This window comes from Dermacentor variabilis, chromosome 1 (genome assembly GCF_050947875.1).
Source record: "Dermacentor variabilis isolate Ectoservices chromosome 1, ASM5094787v1, whole genome shotgun sequence".
Lineage (NCBI taxonomy): Eukaryota > Metazoa > Arthropoda > Arachnida > Ixodida > Ixodidae > Dermacentor > Dermacentor variabilis.
Genome location: NC_134568.1, coordinates 214,074,964 through 214,093,758, shown reverse-complemented (window position 1 = coordinate 214,093,758; position 18,795 = coordinate 214,074,964). Strand labels below are relative to the sequence as shown.

At 51.8% G+C, this 18,795-nt stretch overlaps 1 protein-coding gene across 3 annotated transcripts in view; it reads right to left on the bottom strand.

Moving 5' to 3' along the window:
- Rhp (GTP-Rho-binding protein rhophilin) overlaps positions 1 to 18,795 on the bottom strand; it is a 225,301-nt gene that overhangs the window by 52,787 nt on the left and 153,719 nt on the right. For all 3 annotated transcript variants that reach the window (XM_075704420.1, XM_075704427.1, XM_075704434.1), the window contains exon 2: positions 6,346 to 6,461. In XM_075704420.1, the coding sequence (XP_075560535.1) occupies positions 6,346 to 6,461 (116 nt within the window). The remainder of the gene's footprint in view (positions 1 to 6,345; positions 6,462 to 18,795) is intronic.

The window sequence follows — 18,795 nt, the reverse complement described above, 5'->3', positions numbered from 1 at the left end:
AACCCCACACAAAATGCAAAGAGAGGAAGCCGCACGACAGTGCAGCGCGGTGGTTCGCACGAATTCAGCTCTTCACTTACACAACCGCGCATGATTTCAATCCCAAGTTGCGGCAGTGGGGAAAGTTTTGTTTTCCTTTGCCATATGATCAGGGCTAATAAGACGGTGAGAATGTTTCACGACAACGCCACTGCGAAAAGGAACGGACGCGCACAACAAACCCAGATTCGAGCTCTTCGCTGCTTTCGCAATAAAAAGAAAATAGTCGAGAGCCCTTGAAAAGCAATTTGTGTGTCGTGCACATTTCTATGTGAGTGCCGGTAAACGAGCGAAGCCGTGCAAGCGCAATCACAGCTCACGCGTACAGACTTGTTCAGGCTGCATGCTATTGCCGAGGGCAAGAACAGGGACCACAGAATGGATTTCGGGTGTCCATAAACATCCAAATTCACACTTTTGTCGTTATCTTTTCCCAGATGCAACGGTGAGATCGGCTTTTACGTCCCAAATTGACAGACTTATTACTACGACGCACCGGAATTTGTCTACGTCGGAACGCGACTGCCGCTCCCACAAAACGAACACCTGGGGTGCGATCGGAGATGGTTGTTCGGCGCGTTCGTTCGGTTACCGGCGCGCGCGATTGGCCTACTCCGCGCCGACGTCGCCAGCCGCGGGGCGCCGCCCCGTTTTTGGTGACGTCAAAATGAAGACACGCTCCTGTCAATCATCCGCCCACCGAGCATTTCGTCCGAACGCGACGGGAGTTGAGAAGTTTGGAGCGATCATACGGCTTCGCATGGCGCGTCTGGTGGATTGGATTGGATCCAACAGGCGGCCTTTTCGGCTGCGGAATGGCATGTTTGAATCCAATCCATAATTTAATTCGAGAAAATGGCGCTTCCGTTGGGAACTTAGGTTGTTGTGCTGGCGTTTCTAGATGAAGGAGGAGAGCGGGTGGCGGTGCGAAACGCGTTTGAAGAAATGGCAGAAAGTGAATTCCGGCGTCGTTTTTGTTTCTTGAAACAAATAATTCGTTGGTTGTACAGGGAAATCGACAACATCATCGGTGCCAGCGAGCCACTGGAATGTTGTCGCTGCCTCTTGAAAAGTGCGTCATTCTTCCCGTCGTTATTTTTTTCTTTTTTTCTTCTCGGCTGTGCGCGACACCACCTAGGGACGACGCAAAGAACCTAACAGTTATAAATTGCAGTAGTCACACGTTATTTGAAAACGCGTTTGGGCTTGAGAAGAAAAAATACATTTTTTAGATAAAGATTTAATTCATTTGGAAGACGAGAAACATTTGGTTTTGTAGTATACTGTTTGCAAGCAGACGACAAACGACGGAAGTAAACTTCCGGGGAGGTCATCGCTTCCTGACTGGCTGCTCTCTCCGTCCCGCTGTCACAAATTTTGCATACTGCAACTTTGTGACGTCGTAGCAACTGAACAGAACGCGTATCGAACAAAATAGTTCTGGTCGCGCCCCTGGCCTCGCGCGGAAGCAAAACGCAAGCGCGAAGGATGCGCACTTGCAGCGAACTTGTGCGGCACACGGGAAACGCCAGTTGCAACAAGATTAACCCGCGCCGCTGCCTTCGCGCCATGTGTCTGCTTGGATTTATGCGTATATATATATATATATATATATATATATATATATATATATACTTGCTCTCCTATTTAGTGCAGCACAATTTGCTGACGGCGACGGCAGACTTCTAAACGCGCGCTTGAACTGAATGAATGACTCGAGTCCTACGCGAGAGACGGAACAACCACATTGGAGAAGCAGCCAAGTTGTATCATCCTTTTTTTTTTTCTTTGCTTCCTTACAGTTATAATTGCAACAGAAGTGCAATGGTTATATCATAGACTAAAAGAAATAAGCATTTGATTAGCGTGCAAAGTAGACAAAATGCAAGGAATGCGACCTTACTTGGTTAAATTTGTTTCCAAAGCAATCACCATGTCAGTGAATGAATTATGCTGACAGGTTGCACAGGTTGCACAAACACAGAAATAATACAAGAGCAAACTTAACTACGAAACATAATCACTACTCCCGACACACTTCAATTCTGCGCAACAATCTCCTCTAACATATCCCCTTAGGAGGCCACTAGAATGTACCGAGGGAACGTCGCAACAATGCTCATAAATTCAACATCAAGAGGCGCTTGGCAGGGGAAAACGAAAGCATGCGGCCGATCGATGCGTCTCGCCGGAGATGCGACCGGTTTCGCAAGCTGACAATGGTTATCGAGCTGCGCGCTGGGTTATCAGCGTCTTGAACGGCGCGAACCAAGCAGTCGCGACTCGCAGCTGTCGAGTCGTAGCCCTGTTCTCACTGCGAGCAAGCGGGCGCACGCACTGCCTCGGCTAACGTGCAGTGCCGCGGGCGAAGCGACTGCCGCTTAGAACGCACAAGGCGCCACACGACCCATACAGACAGCACGCCGTTCGCCAAGAAAAATGCGGGCGCGCCCTCAAAACGCCTTCGCCGTCCAAAATGTCGCTGCGGCGGCGGCAGCCCTTGACATCAACGCCGCACGAACGGCGTTCGCTATCGCACGAAAAAGAAACATACTTCATCGAGACAGCGCGGTCGTTACAAGCGCGTTGTCCGCGGTATATGCCCCATCGTGGACTGCCGCAAGTGGGAAGCCAATGAAAGGGCGACGACGACAGACAACGACACTGCAGGGAGAAAACAAGACACAAAGCAAATAAAACGGTCGTGTACCCACAAGCAAGCGTCTGGGGCTAGAAGTGGATCGCTGAGAGTGAGTCACGGAGGAATAATAATAGCCAGAAAGGGGACGGAACCATTAGCCACAGGGACACCCCAGAAACTCCCCCCTCCTCCCCTCCAATCAGCCTCTCTCCCAGTGCGGATCGGCCTATCTGGAGCATGCCATCGAACGACGAGGCTCCGAGGAAAAGCACCAGGGCACGCGCTGGCGACACGGGGCACACTGCGTACGGGACGGGTGCCACACCCCGCGGCACGATGGTATTCCACGCGGACGCACACGTCGAAGCGCGCGTATCGCGCATGCACCAAGCAAGGCCTCAATTATAGGGACGCATGCATGAACGAGGAAAACGAACTACTTTCCGCTCTACCTGCTGTTGACCCGCTATTCGTCGCATCTGTTGCTCGGCGCGAGAGGTTGGGGGGAAGGTGGGGGGGGGGTCATTTGAACTCACCAGGATCGTCCACCAACGAACGTTTCTAACAGCAGGAGGAAAGTAATCATTCGAGCCTTTTAATGGGCTACAGTGATTACACTTGTACTCGACACATGGCCCCTTCGTGCGTTCGCATGCAAGCACGAGGTGCGGACACTATATACGCCGCTATGCGCGCGTTACGCACGTATACGTACAGTCAACCACAAACGTTTATGGACCACGGGCTCTCGTAAAACGTTGAATTTCCGAGCAGCCTGTAATAGTAGCCAGTGAAAGCGGCCATCACTATGTTGTTCGCATATACTAGCAGCGGCTGGAAATGCGAACACCAGGTTGCGTTGCGAGGCTGCTGAGACATTAAGCTTTTTCTCAGATTCCTCGGTCCGTAAAATTGTGTGGACGACTGTACATACGAGCACTGTCTAGAGCACTCTAGCGGTGCGACACTGGGGAGCAGTTATAGATTTGAACTGTTGGCTGTAGCGTTTCAGAAACAATGCTTATCTGCAGAGACAGCCACATAGGCATGTGAGCCACGCAGTCGTGGTGAGCCCGATATACCTGAGCCTATATATAGAAGGTACGCGCGGTCGAATTTCGCTTTCTTTGTTCCGCAGCGCGCAGGTATTCGCCGTTCGTCATAACGAAACACGTCGCCAAGTGCCAGCAGCATCACAAAAGGACCATGCTTTCTCGTGGCAGACTGAGCAGTTCGCCAAGACACAGTACTGACGTCTGACATTTGGCCATCACGCAAGCTACTCGAAAACCTCCGGCTATATTGCACCACGCTGACACACGGTCAGACAACGTTAGCAAAACTCAGCGAGTACAAAGCCGAGGAGTTTCAAGAGCGTAAAATTCGGACGGAATGAAGAGCGGAATGGGAGGCCGATGACAAGCAACAATGACTAAAGCACGGACCAGCCGCGATCTGTTATCGTAAATAAAATCGGCGCAGCGCAACGCGGGTAGCCTGAAATCTGGGGCCGTATTTCGACATGATGCATTTCGCTTTACATTCTTTTCGCACTTGGTCATTCGCTCGAACACCACCGTTATCGCCATAATCGGCGACTCGGCACGATCGAGGATGAGAGATAAGGAATTGAAAACGGAAGGGATCATAAGAAAATACGGCCTCTGATTCTTTACAGAAGCGGAAGGCTGCTCGCTTCCTATAAAAAAAAAAAATTCTAGCGTTTTACGTGCTGAAAGAACAACCTGATCAGGAGGCACGCAGTAGTGGGAGGCTCCGGAATAATTTAGACCACTTGGGATTCTTTAGCGTACACCCAATGCGTGGTACACGGACGTTTTTCACATTCCTAGAAATACAGCGAACGTTCTCGTTTACACGCAAGAGACCGCCAAGAAATCTGCAAAATTAAACCTAAGTTCATCTTGCATACAAATCACTCGGGGCACGTATATGCCAGTGCCATCCGATCCACTGACGCGAACATTCTCAACAATAGCGGTCCCGTAAAAAGTGGCGAGACTGTAATATACAAGGAACTTTAAATCTGCAGACAGCGTTTTTTGGATGTCGCAACCCTCGGGTCAACGGATGAAAGCGAATGGTGCGAACATGGCGGCCGTGTTTGCACTCCGGTCTCCAAGGGCAGCGTTCGCCGCTAACGCGCATCGCTTGTCGCTCGCTGCGCCGTTACGGCCCCTGGCACGATTTAATTGGATAAGCGCGCTCTGGCCTAATTGCGAACGCTTTTGTTCGGTCCCCGCAGAACGGCGAGGCCGCGCCGGAAGGCTTATCGGCGCCCCTACCGCGTTCCTAAGTACCACATTATGCGTAATAGGCGCCTCGGGGCGCTGTGGACGGGGCACGACTTGGCTTCGGCAGGACAGCTTCCTACTCTCGCGAACACACGCATGTACATGGAGAAAGGAAAACACACACACACACACACACACACACACACACACACACACACACACACACACACACACACACACACACACACACACACACACACACACACACACACACACACACACACACACACACACACACACACACACACACACACACACACACACGCTCCTTCGATTCCAGACTTATCCCAGAGCCGTCGATTGGTTCAAGCCGGTCGACGTATGCTTTTCCGATCGCACCACACGCCTTTTCGCAGCACACATGCTGCAGTGAAAAGGCCACAACTAAGCCACAACCTTATGCCCAGGAGAAAACGAAAAAAAAAAAAAAGGCATTAACGGGACGGGAAGACCGACGCGAATTTCATAGCTAAGCCTGCGGAGTGCATATTCGCCCAAACGACTGGTGGATAAGATGGATGGGCGCGCGCCTAGGGAGAACGCCGAGATGTCCCTGCTTCCGGTTGCACAACCTTTACTTCTTTCCGGTCGACTAACCTGAGTGACGCGCGAATTCTCCCCCCTTTGTTTCCACCGCGGTATCCCCCCCCCCCCCACTACCACCATCGTCGCCATTATCCGCTCCCCGCCACCACCGTACAACAGCCGACCTCGATCGTTTGAGGAGGATAGAAACTACCATGCATACATGGCCGACTCGCGGGGCCCAATTTCAAAGGAATGTAGTCTTGCGGCAGTCCCCGAGCAGCGACACGGCGCGGAGTCTTCGCACCCTCGCAAAACGAACACTGCGAGAAAAAGAAACCGTCGCGCATCTCCTAAAACTCGGCCGCCACTTCCGCGCATATACTCGGCCCGCAATGCGTGCACCTCGTTGGCTTCCAGGCTTTGCGCAGGCGCCTTTTAGCAACGAAAGGCGACCAGGACACAAGACGCCGCTCGTGTCTTGCTTGCCTCTCAATGGCACCGGCTGAAATCGTGTCGAGCACATTGCATTCATTTATTTTTCGTATTTATTTAATGTAGTTTCTTTAGCATCGCGAAATGTGTCTGTGCCGCTATGCTGCCAGTAGACTTCATTTCACCTGCTCATGCGGGTGAAGAGTTTGCAGTTTCACTCGATTAGTTTTCACCAGCCTCAACTGCAACATTTCCTTCAAAAGATCTTCCAAGTGAAATTGGGTATTATCAACCTTGCTCATGAACGGCGACAGAGAAGCTGTTGACTTTGCATTGGTCTCACCAAGAGTTAGAAGAGTGCAAAAATGCGTACAAAAGGGGTATACTCACTTGAAGAGCTTTTCAGCTCCGTTGCGCATCATCATCTGTTTGGTGATTTCATGGTTGATCTTGGAGCGGCGGTACTGCAGCTTGCCTCGGCACGTGGCAGCCCGGGGATCCGAGCCCTGCAAGAAAACATAAGACGCGTTATATAGGCGCGCACCGTAATCTTATGCGCCCCCCCCCCCTCCAACAACTGACAATATAACCCCCATTGAATTATTTTCGTTGAATCCAGTGAGGGCAAATTGAAGGACAGACATTCTGGAACTTTTGTTTAGCATCTGACATTTCTTTTATAGCGCATATACAACAAGCAGTAGCTGCAGTTACTTTTCCCTCCTTGTGATACTGGGGTACACTTCGAAACACCGCGGAGAAAAGCAAACAATTAGAGGGGGAATAAAAAAAGCTTCGTCGAGAAAGGACTACTACGTTTCTCCATCACCCGAAGCAGCGATCAAGAAGTGAAAAGTTAAACAAACGCGGTCGCACGAAACGCGATCGAGGGTTGCAGCATATGCACCGCAGGCAGACTCTCCCGCGCATGCTGAAGGCGATCAAGACGGCGGACAACTCTGCGCGCGACGTTTCCATCGAAGCGGGCGACCCCATTGCTGCAGTACCGCGGTAAAGGCAGGGGGCTGTTGCCGAGGCCATTTGCACCAGATTTTGTCTATGACGCCGCCACACGGATGGCGGGAGCTATGCAAACGCAGTGGTTTTGTCGAAAAAGATAACAGAACACGCGTACAAGTGCGCGCGAAAAACGGGTTTACGCATGCCAAAAAGGAAAGCCCGAAGGCGTCGGTGCACTCACTACACGCAAGCAGGAGCCCGCAACATCCGCCTTTAGAAGAGTTCGTGCATCAAAGGCGAACATACGTGCCGCGTGTGTCATTAGCTTTGATCCGACGAAATATATCAGTGAGCTGTACAAATACAAGGCAGAGAGAGCAGATTCGTAGTGTACACATCATGCGCGTCCTATGCTCGGCGCAACCAGGCTGGAGACGGCGACAAGATGTTTTGTTTTTTCGTTACTTTCCATGTTCCAAAATTGTCCACCCAATGACAGTAGGTGCATACCACGTTAACACGCGACATGAATTTCCTTTTAGCTCGTTTATCTCATTCGTTCCTTTTGCGTGCACGCGGCCATTCGTTGTCGCTGGAGCGAAACTCTCTTCAAGGAGAGGAGGACGTACTGCCGCTGTGCACTCCATTTAATGTTCTATTCGCGGAAGACGCACATATATGAACGTAGGCTGCAAACCGAAATCACTAATAGGGAAACAAAGGCGAGACCTGTTTCAGGGCGATCACCAGATTGTTCAGGTTCTCAATCCAAGTCTCCATAGCCGGCTGGCTGTCGCTGCTGAGCCGACTGGCCAGCTTTGCAGCGGCGGTGGGCGAAATTCCACAGCGTCTCAGACAAGTGCACACACGCAGCTGCCCCTCGGACGTCCCGGCACAACGACGAGCACGTGCTTAAAGAGCCACAATGTGGGTCAGTACCGAGCCAGTCCGAAAGCCATCGCAAACCTGCAGCAGCAGGCGATCCGGCCGCGGGGCCCCACTTCAGCCTATGGTCGGCCTCTCCGCCAGCTTAACGCGGAATTCACCGCGCGAGTGGGCAGCCGGGCCGTGCACAAACACCAGGCGATGGGACGTCCAGCCTTCTCGAGCGAGCGCACACAGGCCCACGGCGTTGAGCGAGCGCTGCAGTCTCCTCCAGTCTGAGACGACGACAAACACACACGCGCGCGAGGCGGCGAAAGGCTGTTGACAAACGCCAGCTGCGGCTGGGGACCCGAGACGCAGCCACTTTGCCACTTTCTCTACAACAGAGCTCTGGGAAGAGATCACGGCGATCGGGGGTTGTTGCGACTCCAGTGGCAGCCGCGAAGAATTACGGCAGACAGCAGCAGCATCAACGGCAGTGACGGCGGTGTTGGAGCTGCGCCGCGGGACGTTTCGGCAACTTCGCTCTCCGTTGACTTCTGGCGGCTCCGGCGAGGGCCAACGCGACCCACATCATGCGGCGGAGGGCGAGCCGCTGCTAGACGACAAAGCCTTCTCGCCCTCGGCGCTACGAATGGAACGGGCCGCCGTTTCCAGTGCGCTCGACCAGCTCAACGCCCTTGGGAGCCCCGCCCCGCCAGATTCGATTTGTATACAGAGCCCCGGGGGCCTGGCGGGCGCACTGCCTGCCTGCTCCCGATACTCCCGACGGCTTATCACCACGGCTTTTCTTAAACCCCGCACTGACGAGTGCTCCTGCTTTCTGTTCGCCTTACCCCGACGGGTCACCTGGCGGCTGCACCGGTATTTCCCTGACCTTCTTGGAGAACGGTAAATTCCAGCGGTGGCAGAACGGGACCGTGCTGATGCCCAGGCACGTATGCACCCCCACCACCGGATCGGCTAATACAGGACACAACTCCTATAGAAGGTACCGCCGCCTCCCCCACGCGCAAAGGGACGCGCGTACCGGGTCGAAGACAGGTCGAAACGCTGTCCCCCTTTTTTTTTTTTGTCGCACGACACAACCGGGTTAACAGACGCCCAGGCAAAACGAGAAGCACAGGCGACGCACAGATGTCTCGATGCGATTACGACCATCGCGCTGCGCGTGAATGCCTTGAACAAAAACAAACAGGAACGGCGAAACGCATGCGATTAAGGGAATCACACGGGGGGGGGGGGGGGGGGGGGTTCGCGCCAGACAAGTAGCACTGGCGAGAAGTAGGGATGTCATGTGGCCTTGATCTTACGGTGCTACACAAAGTGCCGTAAAATCGAAACAGGACCAAACAAGAAATTAAGTGATCAAAGAATAGCACGGTCGCCGGCATTGGTGTATATATATATATATTTTCCTATTCGCCCGCGACCGAAAAATGGATCGACAGGTCAGGACCACTTAAACGCAGATTAGCAGACTCAGACTGTGCCACTTTGCGTGCGATGACGCTTGCGACAAAACGCAGTACGCAATTTATGTCAAACACGATGGCGCAGAAAAAAAAAGAAACTCGGAAGATTTAGGCAAAACTCCACTGATTAGTAGCGCAAACAGCGGGAGTGATAAAAGAGAAAGCGGTGGCTTCGAGCACATAATTAACGATTGTTGTAACACAGCGTGCTGTTACGGTTCACTTTGTGCAGCCATGAATGGAACGGATGCCAAGCGCCTGAGACACGACGTGCCTAATTGTCACGCTCGTCTACATGAAAAGACTTGCACGTCGGGTGCGCGCGACGGAATTATGCACCAGTGCAAATCCTACTCTCATTTGTCCTACGTTCACCCCCTCTACGCCAGTGAGTGTTTTTCTCCGAATTCCTGTGTGCGCTGACCAGTGTGCTGACAAGGCCCTCTACCAGGGTACAAGAGGGAATGGGGTTGCCTGGATGGTGGAGGGTATAAGAAGGCCTTGCGAGACGCCACGATGGATCTTCTCTACCCTTGCATGCAGGAGCACGCACGCCGAACGTTTCTGTACTTTTTGCCTTGGAGCGCACCGGTCACCCGTAACAATATGTATTCTGTCATTTGTTTTTACATTATCTCGTCTTCCGTGCCGGACCCTCTCCGATGGTCAATCTGGCCCGAGCTCCGAGCATACACTGCTGAAGGTCGCCGAAACACCCCTCCCCGTAACAACTGGAGGTACCAGCTTGTAACAATTGGTGGTAGCCGCAACAGTGCGCTCTGTGGTGGCACACTGCGTGAAGCGCATCTCTTTTGTTGAGCTGTGTTCATTTCAGTAGTGCGACACCGACATATGCCCGAATTCACACGTTTCCACGAATTCTTTCGCATTTATACGGCTGGCTTCATAACGTGCTTCCACACTTGTGCCCCACGCGGCTGAGCGCCACAGCTGCCCACCATCACATTGACGAGTCCCAAGTACAGTCGGACGTTTCTACAGCGAAAAGGACTGATAAAGAAGGATTCCCGTGCGCTCCTTTCCCAATCGTGGTATGTATTGTCAAAGCCTTTATAGCGAAGACGACTACAACGAATTTGCCTGTACAACGAATAAATTTAGGCGGTCCCGAAGGCTTATCTGTTTGCTTCACAACAAACACGTAGCGGCTTCACCACAGCTTTCCGCAGCCGCCACACAGCTGCTCCGCGCATAGGGATCGCCGATCGACACGACTAAATGGACCAAGCGAGAGCGTCTGGACTCCGCAGCCACGTAGTTCCACCGCCCACCCCCGATACAAAAGCCCCGCGGGCCGAATAGCCGAATACTTTGACAAACGCCATTAGCACGACGTGAACGTCGATGCCATAAGGTACTAGCATATTTCCTCTTACGAAGTGTGCAGAAGAAAATTGGTGACTTCTTTCACAAAGTATCTTTCGAAATTTTGCTAAAGGCGCTCCTTTTTTTTTTTTTAAAGGCGCTCTGTTGCGAACGGTACGGTGAGCCATCTTTACAACAAAGTAACCTCTATAATGAAGTATTCTGGCGACCCCAATCACTTCGTTATAAAGGTGTTTGACTGTAGTTACGACTTACGTAGTGCGGTATTTATTATTATTATTATTATTATTATTATTATTATTATTATTATTATTATTATTATTATTGCGAGAGCAATTATATGAACACTCCAAGCGAATTTTCGCCGTCGTCGTTTCCATGAGGTTCCGCATGTATTTAGGTATATGTATGCTACATGCCATGATGCGGGTTGTACTGCTACACAATTCTATCACTAATGTTTCTCGTACCAGGTCTTACATTCTTGACTACACTATTCCTCAGAATTTTGAGAATGGCAGCCCAAAAACGAATATCATGAAACATAACTATCACCAGCGCATGCCATCTTAAATCTTAGCAAACTATTAAAAGTGTAGAACGATATCAAAGCTTAAACATGAAATTAATGTAATTTTACTGGCTGGCGCGGCTGTTTACCGGCAGCGTAGTGGCGCCTGTACGATGTCATTATACAGGCCTTGCATGGCGTGGTAAAGCTTTTAAGGGTGCCAGAAATTGTGGCACACACGCGTATATCGCGTCTGCGTTAGTCGGACCCGCGTCTAGCTAGACAACGTCCGAGAAGTTCAAACACAACGCTAAACCTTGCTATCGCAGTCAGAGCTTCGTCCTTCCGGGCGAAACTGCGAATTAAAAAAAAAAATGATTGGGCGCAAGGCATAAATAATTAATAAAGAAAGAACACAGAAAGTTAAATAAAAGCTTCCAACCCTGCATCGTACTAGAACTGCAGCAGCGTTTCAGCAAACTTGTTGTCCGCCACCCAACGGTCGTAGTTCTCGCGTAGGTCCACGGCTTCAGTTTAGCCTTTCCTAATTTCTCAAGTCTGGTCGCCCGCATTCCAGGACACTTCCAAAGCAGGTGTGGAAGACCTGACGTTGTCAGAGGACTCGAGCACTTGGGACACGCTCTTTGGTCGTCTTTTGTCGATACCCAAGCACACGTGACAGATATGGTTAAGGTCCACTTAAGCCCGAAGACTCCGAAGAGATACTTTCTGCGACCGGGTAAAGTTACGGAGAAGAAAGCAGACACACGGGGACATCAAGGCGCGTGTGTCCCATCGGACACTAGATTTTAGTGCTTGGTCGAGAGCGCGGGGATATGACACAAGAGATACAGGAGTCTCAGATGAGGCAAGTGATCGTGCCAGTTGGTCTGCCATGTCGTTGAAACAATCAGCCCCAATGAGAGAGAGAGAGAGAGAGAGAGAGAGAGAGAGAGAGAGAGAGAGAGTAAACTTTATAGAAAAGTGCACACGAGCCACTACAACCACATGTAACTTATCTGTGGCGCTGGAATTGGCACTTCTGAAATCGTCTTAACCACCACCGGAACAGGAAGTGACCACGCTTTCTACTACTTTAACAAAGAAAACACAGATATGGCAGCCAAAATAAGCTTCTCGCCATGCATATCCTCCCAATGAAAGTAAACGGGAGAAATGATGGCGGCAACCACGATTCGCCGAAACTCACCGTCCACCTCGGCCGCAGCTGTGCCTTTCCAAGGAAAGAACACAGCGAGCGCGAGAGTTGGAATGTGCATGCGCGAGCCGAAAACGTACCGCGTGCCGCTACATGTTTGATGAAGCCTCGCGCGCCGAAAAACACGCCGATGGGCGTTCCGTGTTCAAGCCGGCGTGGCCGTGAATATCATACATACGACCACAGCAGCGGCGTCGCCCGAGAGAACGCTCGTCGTCGCCCCATGCGCTTTTTCTTCTCTCTCTTTCCTTTCTTCTTTTCCTGGAGGCGGTGGTGCCACGTGCGTTGTGCACCACCGATCGCAAGCCGCGCGCGTGCTACAGGTCCACCGGCGGAGGTGTCGTGACTCGCGTGAAACAGACTCCGGCGCGCGCATCTCGCACGGTCGGCTAGGCTACCCAACTCGCAAGCACCCGCACCTATACTATGGAGCACCAGAAGTGCAAAGCGCCAGACTACTTCTATTATGGGCACGCGCTGGCCCCCAATGGTCAGCCGCAAATGAAAGCGCACTCACGATGAGCGCCCAGATTGCTGGGCACTAATAGCGCGAACTGCCGCTCCATCATGCGACCGGTCCTGATGTGCCGGCACTTCCACGTGCGAGTTCGGCGCGCACGAAAACGTTTAACGAACTGTTCACAAACGTTACGCTGATCGCGGTATACTCGACGCACTAAACTCAGACACCATGGAGTGCGAGCGAGCAGGAAGCAACACGGCAAGATCAGACGAATGACACCCTCCCTGTTTCCCTCCTCACCGCCCACCTCGTAAACCACCGAGCTGGCAAAGTGGAACGCAGATCCTTAGGCTTCTGTCGTGTTCGAAGAGCCTTCCTGCCTGTTGTTTTACAGCGAAGCTGTATATGGCTAGCCGATTTGTCCGTCTGTCGGTCGCCCGTACTCAGAAAACTCCGGCGCCACCCCATGCGCATGCGCGCGCGCGCGAGAGAGAGAGAGAGAGAGAGAGAGGGAAAGAGAGGCGCGCGATTAGCCAACACCACCTAGATAGCGCAAGGCCTGTTTACTCCGATCCATGACGTCACGCTACCTGGCCCGAAATTTCCATTGACAAGGCTGGCGTGATCAAAGCGGTGACGTCAAAATCACTTGCCTTCTCGGGAGCATCCCCATTAAATTCTATGGCAGTCGGTCCAGGCCGCATTAGCCAACACCACCTAGATAGCACGAGGCCTGCTTACTCCGATCCATGACGTCACGCTACCTGGTCAAAATCACTGCTGCCTATTCGGGAGCGTGCCCATTAGATTCTATGGCAGTCGGGCTAGGTAACATGACGTCATGGAACGGAGTGAAAAGGCCTTGTGCTATAGGTGGTGCTGGATTAGCTGCGCCAGTAGTGACGTCGTTGCTCTCCGTCGCAGCCGAGCACGCGCGTAGCAGTTTCTCTCCGGCTCCGAAATGGGTAGGCCACGCGTCATACGTATACTCCTGAGGAGCATGCAGCCTTCGATCAGCCACGCCGCAAGCAGAAGCGGAAACGAGCTTGTCTACACCGTGCCGATGCTGCAGCCCGGGCACAAGAACAGGCTCGAGCAGCCGAGTGCAAGCAGCAACTGCGTAGTGAGGATCCGGTAGCCTACCAAGCCGTCGTTTAATGAACCGTCGGGATTAACCCAGTGATAAACACCGGGGCCGCACGTTTCAGCTTCGCTGGTGAACCATTTGTATACGGAGTGCTTGGGCAGATTTTTTTTTCACTTTACTGCACCACATCAAAATTTGAAACCGTCACCGCATAGAAACACTATAGATGCGGCAGGGTTCATACTCTGTCTCATATATCGCTCACCAGCAAATTTCGTGCGATAAACTGGCGAGTGAACAGAAATGAGAAGCGACGAAAATGTTGCTTTCCGTGACGAATAAATAACGAAAGAACAACAACAACAACAAAAAAAAATCTGCATTCGAACTAATAGCACAAGACCGTGTCCTCAGAATGTACAAGTGGAACCAGAAGTTGCGGTTCTGGGATCCCAGAGCGTTGACGAGAGAATCATCGGGAATTTGGGAGGCGACGCGCGGCTGCGTGGTCGAGCGGCAGTGCGGTTGCCCATGAGAGCACTGGGCCTTCGAAATATCCGCCACGTTCGAGTTAGAACATTGCGCTCGCTCTCGGTTCCACCAGTTGTACTACGTTTTTTAGCGAGCGCAATTATATATATATATATATATATATATAACGTGCATCAATACCGAATGTCTCCGGTAAGAAAGCTCGTTAGGCGAACATCGGCGAAAGAAATGCAATTGGGAACGCATGCGCCGGACGGAGGGATGATCCGTCCGACGGCTCGGAACCTTCGCATACACGCTGGCGCTCGCTCTTTCAGCGACTCTCGAAGAGCCAGCCAGCTAGACCGACTTTAACATTGCTTCGCCTTTTTTTTTTTTTTTTTTTTCACCTTCTAAGTCACCCGGAGCACATTGTGAACAAAAAAAGAAGAAAAAAAGGAAGTTTCTCAAACGACATAACAACGGTAAACGTTCCGCAGGAATCCGAAACGGCTTTCCCTCGCGCGGATGGACGGCGGCGCGGGAGGATGCTGGACGCGCTATTTATGCCTGGAGCGCCGGCTGCGCCGCGGGCTCGCCTCGCGCGCGACGCGAGCGCATCTGGGCGCATCGCGCGGACCATTAGCGCCAAAACGGCGGCGCGCGCCGCCGCATTTGCGTCGCACGGGGCCGCCGCTTCACCACCGCGTGACAGGACAATCCCGAGGCGCGAAGGCACCGGCGGTTGTGTTGCGGGCAGAGCGGGCGCGCGCGCATCCGCCCAGACCGAAGGCCCAAACAGGCCAAGAAGCTATACCGTACAGCCGGAAGGAACGACGACGCGGAAAGAAAATCTTGTCCTTATGGCCCGGCTTGTTTTATCTTTCTTCGCGCGACGGCGTCGCCCTTACACTACGTGCCTCTCTCGGTTTGCCGCTTTCGCCGGTGGCATCAATTACGAGCAGGACAGGACGCGAGTAGAAACGCAACGGAAAGTGACACGCGTGTTTGCAAGCCGATGGAGGCAAGGGTACGGCCTACGACGAAAGTGTGCTGTGCATGCGGTTCGGGCGTGCGTCGACCGTCCCTCTCAGCAACGCGGGAACATCCGTTGAAACGCGGAAGAGGCGATCAAGCGGGGCCAATACAAAGACTACTGTGAATCGGCAATTCTCAATGAACGAGCGACAAATAACTGCAAGTACAATGCACACGTACACGGAGGCGGCGTGACTGTATTGCGAGTTCGCGCCGAAAGCGGCCGCGCACGCAGAACAAACAGACGCAAACGCGTAATCAACCCACGTTGTGACGAATCGACGCGTGGAGAGGAAGTGGGAGCCAGGGTGCGCCGTCAAAGAATGTGGCGAAGCTTGCGGAAACTATAATGGATGCGGCGCCCGAGCCGCTGGGAGGTGTAGCGATAGGCGGAGTCAGTTCATAATCAAGCTGTCGTGCGAACAAATCTTTCACTTCGGAAAGATGTGCGGGCTTTTTCAGGCACCGTTCTTATGTAAAGGTGAGGGGAGAAGCGAGACAAAGAAACCTAATATCAAACTTCAGCGGTCAACCATAACACTAATTGTAGCTATACGGCGACGGCAAGCTTAGGCATGCGTTCTTTTCACTGAACCACGCGTCAGTAAAGAAAGCTTCGAGAAGAGAATCATAGTACGCGAGATCAATTTTGCGTGCGACCTCAAGCACGCAGAATGCTTTCCGAGACTTGGCCTTTTTGTGAGCAATGAGGTCGTGCGCCATCATTATCAGAACAGTGCAGCGGGCAACACAAAAACGAGAGCTCCTGCGCCTGCCATGGTGCTCATTTGGAACGAACAAAACATCATTTCCACTCGACCACATTAAAATGGACACAAACGAGCGTAACGGTGCGCAAACTGCTGAGCACAGCTGTGTGCGTGATTTTCTGTCGATAGGATGCGAAACGACTCACGGTGACCGCAACATGCAACATCCGGCCTCAATAAACGAAAACAAATTTTATTGTACGCGGGCTCTTACGAACATTCAACAGCTTTGCGTTTCACAGCGTGTAGAAAAATCAACATGTCCCGCATCGTTCTGACTATTCATGTTGTCCAGAAAGATGCAGACCTCTATCTTGTGGCGGGTTCTAGTGAAAACACATTCAGTTTATCTCCACTGCTGCTCGCTCAAATTAAGAAAGAAAGAAAGAAAGAAAGAAAGAAAGAAAGAGAGAAAGAAAGAAATGCGTTCCCTACACAAAACTGCATCGCGCAGAATGTAAACATCTTTATGAATGAGTGAAAACAATCTTTATTACTCCTACTACAAGCGGTTTCCGTGTTATAGGCTATCAGTCCTACCTTAAAGGGGTCCTGAACCACCCATCCACCCCTCGGGCATGGTGAAAAAATACAGTCCGCGGATAGCATACGCTGCTGTGAACATCGCCGCCAAATTTTGCAGTATTGAGCGGCGCGTAGAAATCGCAAGCGGAGCGCGGAGTCAGCTTTTTCTCAACCGCCCTCTTTTCAACAGAAACCTGCTCCTCACTCTTTTCCGGACGCTTTATTTGGTAATATAGCAGATTCTCATACGCGGCCGCTATTGGTAAATAGCTGACATCAATCAAGAAGGGTGTTTGCATCAGTGCGTTTCTTCCCACAGTTACTGTGTATATCTATTGATGCAATTTAATAAACAGGCTGAAGTATGCAAAATGTGCTTTCGCATTTCTGTGAGAATAGTGTACTTCCGGAAGAAGCCGGCTGTCGTCTGCGCATGCATGCTCGGCCTTGGCTACCCGGCCGCGTAGGAATTAAACTTTGGCCACCCTCATTATCGGTGTCGTAGACGTCGGGTCTCGCTAATTTCGACTATAGTTTTGAACACTCAACTATAGCCTCGAACTACTCGAAACTAAAGGTCAGACCACACGCACGCGCTGACTCCTAGTCACTCCTGTGGCAGACTTCGCTTCGTATTGGGCTATTGATAGAGCTTCAAAATTCACATAGCGCTTCAAAGTTGGATGTGGCTGCAATCCGTCGGTCAACCTGATGCAGGACAACGTAGCAATCGTAGCGCTAGCACGACCAGACTGGAACACAGCGTGAGCGCGCACTCAAGCCCTGTCGTATACACAAAGCAAACGCTACGTTCTACAGTTGCGTGTAGCTGTGGCCCGCTACGTAGCGTAGATAGGGCGGCCGCCGCGACGAGTCCGCTGGCTGAGCGCAGTGCAGCTCGCTGAGGACAACCGCACTTGGCGCGTCGTGGGCCACGAAATCGGCAGTGGTCTCTAGGTGAACATCCAAAATCAAATTTGAACTGCGCGCCACAGTGGCGTTCAGTAGGCGGAGCGTTGAGGACACGCCCCGCTCCGCTGTAGCCTTCGCAGTGCAAGGCACTGAAGACTCGCGGTGCACAGCGAACGGGATCATACGCGACCCTTTGATTGCCAATAACTCCACTTATTCTGAACGCATTGAAGTATCTTTTGCGGCAAAGTATTTCAAAAACAGTCTATTTTAACTTCAAATGCATTTCTCGATTTCCATAAAAAGTGGTTCAGGGCCCTTTTAAGACGTCTTTTATGCGCCCAGGAGGGATAACCAGCATCTGCGTTTGAAGAGTTTTTCTTCCGAGTCATTCACAATTTGAGAAATGGCTGGTGTTGCTCCTCCTGAGAGCTCCCTGCTTTCCTTCGTAAGAAAAATCCGCATTAATACTGTCACATTGATGCTCTATAGTTACGCTTGAGATGCTGCGCCAATTTTCTGCCCACTCTGGTCTCCGATGGTCGAAGAAAAAAAGCTTATTACATCCTCATTCTGATTCTGCACAGAAGAAGCGAAGCAACTGCGGTGACAGGGATACCTTGAGTCACACGTGTGGTTTTTAGCTTTCGAAATTGGGAAAAGGAGACAACAGGGAGGTGTAGCTCCGCAGGTTTTTTTAACGTTACTACCTGCGCTGCATCTACTGGATATGGTGGACAGTAAGAACAAAAAACAAAAATGTATTTAGAACATTTACAACGGGCGAAACCAGGTAAAGTGCTTCGGGATCGATGCGCCGACAGCATCGTCTAATTTCACAGCTTATGGACGAAGAATTTATTAACTGGGATCCAATGAGACGTACCGATCCACCTTTTTATATCGAACGTGTGTGTGCGAGGAGGGGGGGGGCAACACTGCATCGCACCAATGGGCGTCGAGAGCGCAAACTGAACCGAACACAACACAGACCTGGAACAGAAACACGAATCATTTACAAAAACACGATGTCCCCATTCTGCTGACGACCAGTGGGCGGTTGCAACGACCTTCTGCACATTTCGTGGGCACCGAGCTTTTCATGACTATTCGGAACGCAAGCGCCACGCACGCGGACAGCGCGGCGCCATCCCGCCGGCGACAGCGCCCACGGCCT